The 14,052-nt window shown below is 38.0% G+C and overlaps 1 protein-coding gene across 5 annotated transcripts in view; it reads right to left on the reverse strand.

The window, feature by feature from the left end:
- Positions 1–14,052, reverse strand: part of Scaper (S-phase cyclin A associated protein in the ER) — a 477,644-nt gene that overhangs the window by 435,518 nt on the left and 28,074 nt on the right. For all 5 annotated transcript variants that reach the window (XM_029558805.1, XM_008823432.2, XM_017795678.2 and 2 more), the window contains 2 exons: positions 10,613–10,683; positions 7,926–8,120 (listed from right to left, as the gene is read on the reverse strand). In XM_029558805.1, coding sequence (XP_029414665.1) covers positions 7,926–8,120; positions 10,613–10,683 — 266 coding nt within the window. The remainder of the gene's footprint in view (positions 1–7,925; positions 8,121–10,612; positions 10,684–14,052) is intronic.

Raw genomic sequence — 14,052 nt, forward strand, 5'->3', positions numbered from 1 at the left:
ATCGTGGGTATTTTTACAGGCTTCTAAAAATGACTATTTTAAATTCATACTATTTTACATAGTATATTTGTTAATTTCTAAAGGGAACTTAAAATTTTTCTAGCCATTTGCCTTCAAGGTGCAAAGGCAGCTGACACTTTATGATGACTAGACCTGTGAAGCACATGGAAATTTGCTGTACTCCAGGGCCCAAACCTTACAAGAGACAAGCTACTACCAACACATAGTTACAACAATGAGAGGTAAAAAGTAATAGCCTACTTGAGGGAGAGGCTTGAGATGCCATCTCTACTGGTCTTAACTCCTCCCCTTTCTACATTGTGATTCTAAGCCTGTTTTTTTCTGAAATATAGTTATTTCCCTCTCGGCTACTCAGATGTTCTATGCTTGCTTATGTTCCTGCCCCATCATTCCCTGTGCCTTCTAGTTATAATGTCAGGGTAATATTAATTATATTGGTAAACTGTCACATTCTGTTTGAGCTCACTGAGACACTGACTCTGGAGAACAAATGACGGTGAGGCCCAGGAGTCTCACCACAATGAAAGAAAAAAAGATCACCCTGCATCTGTCATCCCCTCCAAGGCTGGAGGAAGGGATGGAATGTTGGGTAGGCACATCTTCCTAGACAGTCACTCCTCCCACCCAATCAGTCATGAGGGGGAGGGTCTAGGGACAGAAGTTGAGGGTGCTGGGAAGTACTAAGGACACTGAGAAAAAAGGGGAGAGTCACCATTTTGGCGAACTGGGTGTGCGAACAGCTGGTGGGGCCTCTGGCAGGCAGCAGATCTCAAAGCTGAGTCGAGATGTAAAAACAGGGCCCACAGGCAATCATGCTTTTGTAAGTAACCCTTTCCCAGACATCACAAACTAGACAAAACCCCCAAATAGACTGTATCCTGTCGCTTTTGTCAGTCTGTGTTAGGACCGCATTGCCTTGAGGGGGGGATTTGGCACAACAACAGCTCACCCTATCTTCATTAGCCTAACTCTGTCAGAATTCTGCATGCATGTACCTAGCCAAGTGTGCTGATAGGAAGCCCCTAGAACTTCAATATCTTCATTTTGCCTATGTTCCTTCCCTTACATAATTCATGAGACTCACCACCAGTTCCCTCTTTACTAAGAGCTCCATTACAAGAAACTGATCAAGCATTCTTCCAGACTCCATTAGCATGGGTTACTACATTAAGTTTATAATGGTACAAAATCTTTACAATTTTAGAATCTCTATAATACCAATTTCTATAGCCAAAGGCACCCCCAAGCTACCATAAACATATGTCTAGTTCCCTATATCATAGGTTAAAATGTAAAACAGGGAAAGGAAGCATACTATGTTCCCCTACAACTCTTTCCACAGTCCAGATACATCAAAATCAATTGGCACAGCAAATAACCAGGCAGAGAAGATTGCATTCCTTCCTTCCTACATCTTTACCTACAAACTTTCCAGCACAATTCTCTTGAGCTTTACCTCAAACTTTGGTGAGAGCAAGTACACTAGATGGCCACCTCTACATTAACTATACAACCAACCAAACACAATCTCCCCTTAGCTCACCCTTTAGTCTATCTATAAGGGAGAAAGAAAAATGTAGGGATGATAGGTAAAGAGTGTGGGGGTTTTTTTTGTTTGTTTGTTTTTTTTTGGTCTTTTTGAGACAGGGTCTCCCTGTAGCCCCAGCTGTCCTAGAACTCACTATGTAGACCAGGCTGGCCTTGAACTCACAGAGATCCACCTGCCTCTGCCTCCCAAGTGCTGGGATTAAAGGTGTGCGCCACCACACCCGGCAAGAGTGTGGTGTTATTGGACTGTCAGTTCATAGCAAGTCAGGTAAATGTTTGGTGTCACAATAGATGCACCTTCAAACAAAAATTGAGTCTGGTCAGCAGTCCTAGATCAAGTAAAGATACCTGTCAATTACTGTGCTACACTTACCATTTGAACTATATCATACAGGTGTCAGTGACTGTGTTTGAGACACAAAATTGAACTGTGGCTACTTAAGGCACAAAAATCGCAAATGGAGAAAAAGCCTTCAATGCATTAACAAAAAAAGGACTAAATCCACATGAAAAATAAGGGGAAATCTGTGAATTACATATCTCACAAAAATACTAACAAAAATGCAAAATTCAGTGACAAAGCTTCGATATTGATAAAACAAAACAAAAACAAAAAGAACACCAATTATTGCAGCGCTTATCTACCACATTCTAATTATTTGCATTATCACTTGACAAAGTCCTGGAGGGGGAGAAGAATAAAGGAGAAAATAAAAAAAATTAACTTCCCACATTTTTATTAGCATGAGTCTTTGAACCTTTCAGCATAGTGCAATGATCACTTTCATTTTCTCCACCCTTTGAATCTATAAGTTATGTAAGAAATCTTTATTTCTATTAAGCTTTCATAAAACTGGATAAATGACAGAACCAGAAATAAAGCCATACTTCCCTATTCCACTCTACCTTCTCAAGCACAGCAGTACTAGAGAGAGGTGCGGGTGTTTCAGCTCATCAGAAGAGTCATGACTCCAAGTGTCCAACCTCACTCCTCTACAGAATATTTAGTCCAAACAAATTCCATTTCTCCAATCAGATGTCTGTTATTTTTAACTGCAAAAATCAAAGAATCTGCTAATGTAGCTGATCTCTAGGAATGACCTAGAGATCACAAAGGCTCATATGCTCACTTTGCAGAAGAAACTATAATCCCAAATTAAGTCTAGTTGGGTTTTTCACAACATGCTGGCTCATTATACTTCAAGGCTATGATTTTAAAAATCTTTTTCTTGAGCTAGTGAGATGGCTCAGCAGATTAAGTGACTTGCTAGCATGTCTGATGACTGAATTCAATCCCTAGGACTCATATGCTAGAAAGATACAATAATTTGGTCTTAGTTTAGTCAACTAGTTTAAGGAACAAAATATATATCTAGTCAAGGTTTATCTGAGAATACTTGGGTTTTTTATATTTTTTTTTATTTTTTAGAAGCATTTCACTACATCATTAACATACTCAGTAACAATTTCCAGAGCAAAGATACATATCTTTCAAAAGTGGCTATAAAATTTTCAGGTTCACAGTTGAAATAATACAGTTCTACAATATTGAACTTAGTATAAACCCTATAAGGCATAAACTGAATGAGTTTTTAACCTTTAAAAAAGATCTCCATTTCATTTTAAAATACATTGTTTCTTACAGAAAGACTCATTGTTTTTGCTAATAACACTTAGATGTTGGCGCATGCGTCTCTAATCTGTATGTAACTGATTATTACTAGTCATGGTCGGTTGCACTTGGATCCTTGGCACCTGTGTATGGGTATAAAGTCATCGGGTAATTTCAATGATGTAAATTTTTATGCTTCCTCAAATATAACTCATTTTTTTAATTTGTTGATTGTGTGTGTGTGTGTGTGTGTGTGTGTGTGTGTGTGTATCACACAGAACATTCCAAACAATCTTATTCATCTATATACCCACTTCCCAGATGGCACCCTCCCATAGCTCCCCCCCCCCACTAGAGCCCTTTTACTCTGTCTTCCCTGCAATCTTATCTAAAGGAATATTGACAACTAATTTCTGCTAGATGAAGAAAAGCTGACCTTCATAAAACAAAGACCTCTAGATAGGCTGACTACATTCACCAGATGGACAAGTACTGGGGAACAGCTGGGGGTGCCAACACCACAGCATACAGTAGCAGGGAATATTTGGTTTTTTACCCAAGCCTTATATACATAGCATGTGATAATTAAAAGTACCAGACTGGTGGAACTAACATTACTGGATGTTTAACAGCCATAGTTTGAGGCCTATACTAATGTGGTCAGAGGGACTCAAAGGACAGTTTTTGCCTCTTGCCCTCCAAGGTCGATTAAGTTCCAGGGAACTATGGAACATCTCTCAAAATGTCCTGTAACTGTGGTGAGTCACCTGTCCTCTTGTTCAGATAGGTCTGAACCAGTGTCCAGTCTACAAAGAGGAGGGTCAACTCAGAGGAAACATCTCATTCATGCTTCCAAGTGAAGCCAGACATGGTCGAGCAGGTTCTTTGACTTATATTCACATAGATGGAACTGGTCAAAGAAAGGAGCCAGGAGGTCCTCCCAAGCCCATGTAACCCCTGAGGAACAGATCTTCAAATGACCTTAAGTGTAAAAATAAATAGATTTATTGGGCCAACTGTATGGTCTTAAACAACCAAAAGGAAAGTATAACCAAAGAGTAAAGTCATCAGTATATTTCTTTAAGAGTTCAAGGGATTACACTTCCCAGACATTAGGCTTAAGCCTATATAAAAAGTTATTTAGACAATTATTTCTCATTGATGATTTTGTTCCTAACCACAAAGTGCTGCTCAGACACAAGACTTCAAATCTTGGTCTCCAATACTGTAGTGCCCACATGTAGCTAAGGGAGGCAACAAGCTATTGTTCTAAAATGATGGATAAATTTGTTTTCTTCCCCTATCTAGAAGCCTTTGAGAGGGAACTGACACTGATTCTACCCACTCCAACAGCTATCAAAATATCTGAAAGCAAACTTTGAATCTACCACTCTAGAGTCCAGCCTTGGAAGACAATAGAAAAATGAGAAGGAACCCAACAGAGGGATGCTTTTGGAAGCCCTTGTCAAGAAATTTCAAAGGACTCATAGGAACATTTGGAAAATTGCCCTGTTCTGACTTTCTTCTAGTTCTCTGACTAGAACTTGTAATGCTAATTACTCTTGCCTTCTCCTTCACATCTCCTATTCAGGATTCAAAGACTTTCTTTTCCCTTTAGAGATAAGAATTATGCAATCTGGGAGTCTTTGAGACCCACTTAAGGGGTATTCCAATTGCCTCACCCTGCTTCCCTGCTCAGCATGGAAGAAGCCAGAGCGGTCTGTGTCCCTATTCCCTATTGGCAATTTGAGTAACCTCTTCAGAGGGTAGTGTCATAAGAATAGGAGGTACGAACTGGCTAGGCAGTTAGGGTAAAAAGACCCCAAAGAAAAGTAGCCAGTTTCTTGGCTAAAAGTCACAATGTCCTTGGGCCTCACACCAACATACTCTGTTTCAAAGGCCAAAAATGTCAAAAGTATTTGGGAGCTTTTATCTAATCCTTAAAAGATTTTAGGGTTACCTCTTCATAGGGGGTAATGCTAAAGTAGCAAAAATCCCCATTAGTTTCCTAAGTCCCTAAGAATTTTTAAATCAAAGGTATGTTTGTCAGGTCATTGCCTATTGCTAAATCATTTGTATCATGGCCATATGTCATTACACAAGAAAATTAATTTTTTTTATTTGCTATCAGCCCAAGATAAAGAATTTTAAGGTTGTAGATATAACAACCAAGGCGAGGGGCTACCTTTCGGCAGGTGGGATTGAATAGTCATGTCCATTAGGGTTTTGGGGTGTTTTTATGCTGGTGTTTGTTTGCTTGCTTGCTTGTTTGGTGAGTCAAGAAGGTGTGGGGATAAAAGGGAAAGAAAGACCTAAATGTCTTCATGAACTTCAGGTTCCCCTTTGGAAATATGTCCTAAACTGAAGTTCCAGTGTCTCAGGAAGAAAGGCAGTCTGGGCAAAGAGTTGGATAGGAGCCCCTGATCTACCACTAGAGTTTTTGGTTTAGGGCCAATGGGATGGGCAGAGGCCCCTAGTGGAGATCTAGGGGAGACTCACCAAGGGTTTGGCACCAGAAAATAAAATGTCTAGTGAGAACAAAAGTCCTGGTTACAGAAGAGACAAAATCTTAGTAAATGAGGACACATAGTTCTAATGATGGGGGGCTAAGGTCCTAATGATGAAGGACACGGGGTCCTAGGAATGAAGGTCACAGAGTCCTAATAAAGACACAGATTCCTAACAATGAAGGGCACAGAGTCCTAATAATGAAGGACACGGGGTGGTAATAATGAATATGGTAAGAACTCCCCCCCACCTCCACACAGAGACTCATCTCAGTTTTCAGTGCCAATTTGTTAGATTTAAAGCCTGAAAGGAGAATGAGAGGCTTGAGACAGATGTGCAGATGAGCTTCCTTTTCCACACAAGAGATATTTAATAACACAGCACACACACATACAGGAGGGGTCTGAGGTAAAGTCTCAGGTCTGCCAAAAAAAAAAGTCACAATGTCCTTGGGCCTCACACCAACATACTCTGTTCCAAAGGCCAAAAAGGTTGAAAGCATTTGGGAGTTTGTATCTAATCCTTAGAAGATTTTAGGGTTACCTCTACAGAGGGGGGAATGTTAAGAGTAGCCAAAAGCTCCATAAAAATAAATAAATCAAAGAAGAAGAAAGAGTGCATGAAGTTACCAGAAAAAAAGTGATGGGAAATATGGGAGGAGTTAAAGGGGAGGGAGTAGGCACGGATTTGATCAAAACACCTTATATGCATGTGCATGTATGAAATTCTCAACAAATTATATTTTTAAAAAAGAGATATTTTTTTTCAATTTAAAATATTTTTCTTAAAACATAAATAATTTTTACCTGATGGTAAGGACAATATTGTGAACTTTGGATATATCCAACTATTGTTCATTTTGGAACTTGCTTCTGATGAATCATATTTTCAAGCTAATATAAAATTTATTTTGGCTGTTTCCAATTAAGGAGGAAACAACTGCTGTTTCAACATGTAGCTTTCTTTGATTTCTCATGTATTTCAAAGACTAAATAAGAATTTTAAACCATGTTTACCATTAAAACCATGGGGTTTTTTAATATAAATGCAGTTATCTCTTTAATAATTCTATGAAGATATATAATTTTGGTTTTTCTAAATATAATTTTACTCATCAAAATTAATATAGCATATAGCTTTTATTTATTAAGAGGTCAGGCTATTTAGTGAGTTTTCAGAAACAGACTTGACTATGCTAAGTGTCTGCTCAAAATCTTATTACAAACACAAGACTATCTAAAATCAGAAAACACACCTTACAGTGACATCCTAGTTCCACCCAGGATTGTTTATTATTAGCCATCAATCCCACTTTTCACTGACCAGAGCGAATTAGGAGAATGCCAAGTATCTCAACAAAAAGGGAGCAATTTCCTTTAACATTAAACATGAGACCAAAGAATTTGAAAATCTCTCTCTTGCTAACTACAGTAGCAAGAGAAAATGCAGGTAAGACTTTTTAAATTCTGTGTGTGTGTGTGTGTGTGAGAAGACACATAATATGGTCATGCAAACAAACAAATAATGCAAATAATAAAAACTTCTAAAAGTGGGCTGGAGAGATGGCTCAGAGATTAAGAGCACTGACTGCTCTTGCAGAGGATCCGGGTTCGATTCCCAGCCCCCACAGGGCAGCTACAAACCATCCTTAACTCCAGTTCCAGGGGAATCTGAAGCCCTCTTCTGACCTCTGCAGCACTGCATGACACAGGTACACTCACATACATGCAGGCACTATACTCATACACATAAAATAAAATAATAAATAAAAAAAATTTAAAAAACTTCAAAAATTAAGAAAACCTCAAGCATAATGCCAGTCTTAGCATAAGGATCAAAAGAACGATTCTCATTACAGATAACAAAATGAAAAGCATGCAATTTATTAAAATTTCAAAATAGGGGCTGGAGAGATAGCACAGTAGTTAAGAACACTGATTGTTCTTGCAGAAGACCATCCCAGAACCATCCCAGCACCCACATGGCAGCTAACAACTGTCCGTAACTCCAGTTCCAGGGAATCTGACAGTCTCTTCTGTTCTCTGTGGGCAATGCACGACATGGGTACACTTACCTACATGTAGGCAATACATGCATACACATAAAGTAAAAATTATAAATAAAATATTTTTAGAAATTAAAAACTCTAAATAGTGAAGTAAATGATCAAGTCAGAAGTTGCAAAAATTAGAGCATCTGACTTTAAATAAATTACAAACTCCACAGTGTACCTTACCTTACATTCCACCACACTCTGATCTGATTCACAAGTTACATAGATTTCATCTACTGCCCGGCGAAGATTGTCAAAAAGAAATGCCCAGTAGCGAGCTCTTAGATCAATTTTCCGTGGGTGTCTTGCTTTTGTGGGACTTTTATCAAAATGTTTATCTCCAGTTGCGGATGCTATTTTACAGTCTACTGCAGTATTCTGATGAAATAAAATGAAACATGAAAAAATAAGTAAAAAGGTTTCTAAGGAATGAAGTTTTTAGGGATTGGATTTTTTTAAGCACTATTTTTCAACATGAATACTTAAGACATTCCTTTTTTCAGCTTACATCACATTTGAACTCATCAAAAGAATTTTCTCATCTCAAACACAAGAGACAGGTTTGTCCAGTTAAAAATTCCAGTGTGGTCAGACATGGTGATGTACACTTTTAATCCTAGCACTTGGGAGGCAGAGGCAGTCAAGTCCAGTCTGGTCTACATAGCGAGTTCCAGGCCAGCCAAGGATACAAGGAGACCCTGTCTCAAAAACAAAGAAACAAACAAATCTTCCAGCATGGAGAGGGCAGTGTTCCATATGTCCACCTCTAACTGAGGACCTAATGCCAGTTGATGGCTGCTGAGGGAAAAAAGTCACTTTTCTTTGTGGATGGTCATTGGTAGGTTGCTTATACCCCAGTGGATGACCCCACACCCATGAGCACAAGGGCAGCACTAATCAGGCTTGGTGAGATTATTGGGAAGTTGGGAGGGAGACAGGGGAAGGCAGGATGAAGGGAGTGGGGGATGGGTATGACCAAGATACAGTATATACATGTATGAAACTTTCAAAGATAAAATAATACATTTTGCAAAAGAGCCAAGTGTGGTGACACATGCCTTTAATGTCAGCACTCAGGAGGCAGAGACAGGTGGATCACTGTGCAATGGAGGCCAGCTTGGTTTATATGGTGAGTTCCAGGCTAGCTGGGGCTACAAGAAGACCCTGTCTCAAAAAACAAAAAGAATAAAAAAAATTCTGATTAATTTTTATTTATAAACATTCAAAATTAATATTCAACTACTTTATTAGACAAATTACCTGATTTGTTTTTGATATCTTTCCCTTGAGGAACTCAAACTCATTTATTTGAACACTCTTTAGAAAAATATCATTGATTTTTCATTACCTAAGGAGCAAATTCATCTGTATTTTATGAGATTTTCCTTCTGTGCTACTTATCAAACTTATTACAAGTTTCATGTCTTCTACTTTCTTACGTCCCTTACCTTTAGATGCCATCAATCTATAGTCCTATTTCCTGAGGTCTTTCATTAGAGCCCATAGCTGTTTCCTTGGACTGCAATAGATACATTCTTGAATCAGTTTCTCAGGAAAGCAGTCTTCACTGTCCGCAGACATCAGCTTTACTATGCCACAACCCCAGACAGGTTGTAGCATGTTCAGTCTCCTAGTGCACAGCCCTGCAAAGCCTAAGCTTTCAAACCATGACCCTGGGTCTGTTTCCCACCATAAACAGGGCATTTCAGCCTTTCTTATCACACTGGAATTATCACACATCTTCTAGATGCTTTAACCCTTTACTTTGTGTCCTCAACTCCACTTACCTGTCAATATACATTTTTTGTTTTGTTTTCCTTCTGAGATATTTATTTTATTTTTGAAAACACTCTTTCTTCTTATCTTAAAAAAAAAAAAAACATTTTGCCATTGATGCTTCTGTGGGGTGGATTCTTTGTCAGTTACAATGGCAGCATGATTAGAATTCTGTGTTTCCTTTATAGTAAGTTTTTGGTTTATACTAATTTTATACTAATATATAAAATATCCAACTAAAGTAGCGAATAAAAAGAAGGAATCTGAATTTAAAGCTAACTATGATTATGCTGAATATTTTTTTAACATGAGGGTGGACTTTTTTCAATTGTAGTGATCAATTTGAAAACTTTTAGAGTTAATAAATTATGACTTTTATAAACTAAAAGTACCATAACATCCAGGAAGAATATCATAAAGTCACAAATACAGAATGTGCGGCAGAAAGATTAAGGTTATAAACTCAAAATTGACAGTCTGGGCTGAAATCCTGACTGTGTATGTGTGTTATAGAGCCTCTCTCAGCACTGCTGTCTTTGTAACAGAATTTCACTTTTTATTTCTGATGATGTTGTGGGTGTACACACTCTCCTGTCACTGTTGACACTGTCCACCATATTCCATTTATGACAGTATCTCACTAAACTGGAAGCTTGCTGTTTAGGCTAAGCTGGCCAATGAGCTCCTAGGATCTGCCTGTCTCTGCCTCCCAGTGCTGGTGTGACAGGCAGGCATAGCCATCCTTGCTTTGTTTTTCAAATGTGGGTGCTAAGGATTTGAACTCAGTTCCTCATGCTTGCATAGCCACTGCTCTTACCCATTGGGCTTCTCCCCAACCCATAATGTCACTCTTAAGTGAGAAGAATAATGAGGATGACTATGAAAACAAAAACACAAGTGTATAAAGTACTTAGGGCTAGGCACATAGTGAAAACAGAATCTACATTTAGAAATAAAAAATGTTACATCAAATTTTTATGTAAACAAAATATACAATATTCAAATCCTGAAAATTAACTTTCATAATGTATTATGTATAATATATTCCAGAAAAGGATTAAAAACAAATAAGTAAAAAGCTGAAAATGCTGTACCTGCTTAGTGGCTTTATGAGTACCCTGAATTGTCCTCTTAGATTTTCCACCACTTTGACATTTCAGTTTTCCTTTGAAGCAAGAAAAAGGACATACATACATAGATCAAAAGAGATAATATAAAACTAAAGTATAGGTAATTATATAATATACAATGAAACTATACAAAGCATACAGGCATCCCTAGTACATAAATTCCACCCAGAAACCACAGAATGGTACAATTTTACTTATTGTCAAGATGCTACTGATGAAGTTTTTAAAAACTGCTGGACAGATGGCACAGCAGTTAAGACTGGTACTCTGCTCCTCCAGAGCAAGTTAAGTTCCCAGCACCCACATTGTAGGGCTCACAACTGCCTATAACTTCAGCTCCAGGGGATCCCAAACCCTCTTTCTGGTCTCTTCAGGCACCTGGACGTGCACATGCACACACACACACACACACACACACACACACACATTTTTTTAACCTTTCAGATGTTTTTTATAATACTTTTGATTCTTTGAAAGTTTCATACAATATATTTTGATCATATTCAGATCCCTCCCCCATCTCCTCTCAGATCCACTCTCACCTCCCTACCCCCACCTTACTTCATGTCCTCTTTGATTTTGTAAGGTCTCTCCAGTCCAGTGTTCTGGAAATGCTCTTGGGTGTGGGTCCATACCCTGGGACACCTATATCACACCCTCTCCTCCCAAAGTTCAGGGATTATTGTGGAAGAGGGGACACAAAGATCGTAAGAACAAGAGTTGGAATACAACTGGAAACAAGAAAAACTTGTTTTCCAGAGACAATAGGGAAATTACAAATACAAACCCACAGCTCTTGAGACAGCATGAACAGGTCTGCACAAGCCCCACTCAGACAAAAACCCTGCATGGATGGAGGAGATGGGCAAGAAGCCCCAGGTGTAACTGAGGAACTATTGGTTATTGATAGCTACTGAGAGGAGACTCGGTTTTCTTTAAGGGTGTGATGCCCAGTAGGTTGGCGCACACACACACATTAAAAAAAAAAAAAAAAGAAGAATAGCAAGAAGAGAAACTAGCTTGTAATAAACACCATAAGAAAATGAAATAATACTAGGAGGATTTATTTAAAATGCTTGTTTAAAATGGAATTAGTATCCTCTGAAACACTGGAGTGTATCTCGCAGTCAAAGTACAAGAACAAATTGCTATTTTAAAAAATAAACATTTTTCTATAAATGGCAAAGATTAGACGATATAAAATTATCCTTATCAAAAATGATTAATGTTGGCATTCTTTTTTCTATTTTTTAAAATATTTTATTTATTATTTTTATTTTACGTGTATGCTGACTGTGAAATAAAACTATGAGTTTTATTGCCTGCTGAAAGGTCTAATTCTCAATACTCATAGTTTTATTTCACAGTAAGTACAAATAAAGTCTTAAAATTGTATTAGCCAATTATGAATTTTTAAAAAAACAAAGTCATGTCCAGACCTTTGTTCTCCTTCTGTGCTGTTTGAATACAAGCAGCTTTATTTAAATAAAACAAAAGGAACAAAAAAAAAACCCCTTCAGACTATTTTGTGATCAGCCCACTGAAAATGATGAAAAGAAAATTTCATGTTATAAAACATAGTAACTATAAAAGTCATAATATATTTCATTTTGTTTTTTGAGAAGGTCTCCCTACGGCCCTTGCTGGCCTAGTACTCCCTACGCAGAGCAGTCTGGCCTGGATCCCAACAGAGAACCACCTGCCTTCCTTTGCCTCCTGCTGCAATTAAAGGGGTGTGCCAACATGCCCAGCAGATATGTATTTTTCATCCAGATGAAGGGGGTGCGGGGAATAGGGACATGGCTCTATGGTAAAACACTTCACATGCAAACATGAGGACCTGAGTTCAGCTCCCCAGATGCCATATACAGCAGATGCAATGGCATGCATATAGAACCCCTGTGCTCCAACAGCAAGGTGGGAGGCAGGGACCAGAGAATCCCAGTAGCTTGGTGGCTGGCTAGCCTGGCAGCAGCAAACAACAAAGGGACCCTGTCTCAAACAAGGTAGAAAGTGAGGACCGACACCCAAGGTTGTCCTCTGATCTCCTCCATATGTGAGCTGAGGCATGTACACTCCTTCACTCACACATGAACATGCACATACATACACACAAAAGATTAAAACAAAAAGGAAGAGTAAATTCCTTTTAGAAAGATTAGCTAGTCAGAAACTGGATTAGAAAACATGAATTCAGTGTCCCCTTTTGAGTTTTTGTGTTTCAAAAAATAGAAAGACAAAGAGAAGCTACAAGAGAGGAAACAGCTATTTAAGATGCTAGTGTCTCTACAATAAAAACACTGAGGCATTTACACTGAGGCTGGGATCCAGGCCAGACTGCTCTATATTAGATAAACAGGCTAGTGAAATAAAAATATTCAACCTACAGAAAAGGCGAAACCAAGTAAAGGGAGTGAAGACTCTTAAATAATGCTGGATCAACTTGTTAGCCATAAGGAAAATGCTAAAACTGGATCCCAGCCACATACTGTTACATAAGAACTATCTAAAGATGTATCAGATATCCAAATGTAAAAAGATGAAATTTGTGAAGAAAAATCCGAATGTTTTAAAAGGTAAAAATAAAAGAAAGAAAAAAGTGATCCATGGGTGGATGGATTTTTGGATTTTTTCCCCCTAAAACTTTAAGCATGAAGTACTCTGCTACTGAACTACCACAGCTTAGGTACATTCTTATTTAGCCTGAAACACCCTATTGTGTAAAGATATTCTCAAAGAATGATTTTTAAGTGTCAAAAGGAAATGGAAGCACCAAAAATCTCCCATCAGACAAATCTAAAGCAATCTGAACATCAAAATAATACAGATTACAGTCCATTAAATAAACCATGAATCCACACACATTTAAATTTATAAATACATATACATAGAAAATAAAAGCAGAGGGAAGAGCTAAGTCTACATTAGAAGGCTAACTGATGGATGTAGAAGGAACTTGGAAGTTAGTCAATCACCATTTCACAACTACCAGAGTAACAGCTTAGTTGGCAATTCTCAATGGAAGCCTTACCCTGCTGCATTAAAAAGAAGGGATGGAAGAAAAATTTTATAATTCAAATAATAAAAATACCTCTTATTTATTAAATCACTAAATTAAATCATAGCTAATTATAGGTACTGTAGTAAATGGGTTTAAATTTTTATTTCCTATTTTTAATTGACACATAACTATACATGTTTATGGAGTACAGTGTGATAGCTTGTATAACCATGCAGTGATCAAGTCGGTAATTAGCAGTGTGATCTTCTTAAAATTTATCATTTCTATGCTTTGGGAACCTTCAAACATTTTGTTTGTTTTATTGGGAGGAGGGATGCTGAGAATCAAGCTTGGGTACTTGTGTATGCTCAGCAAGCACACTACCACTAAGCTTTACTTCCTA

Source organism: Nannospalax galili, unplaced genomic scaffold (assembly GCF_000622305.1).
Source record: "Nannospalax galili isolate Female #2095 unplaced genomic scaffold, S.galili_v1.0 scaffold28, whole genome shotgun sequence".
In the NCBI taxonomy this organism is placed as follows: Eukaryota; Metazoa; Chordata; class Mammalia; order Rodentia; family Spalacidae; genus Nannospalax; species Nannospalax galili.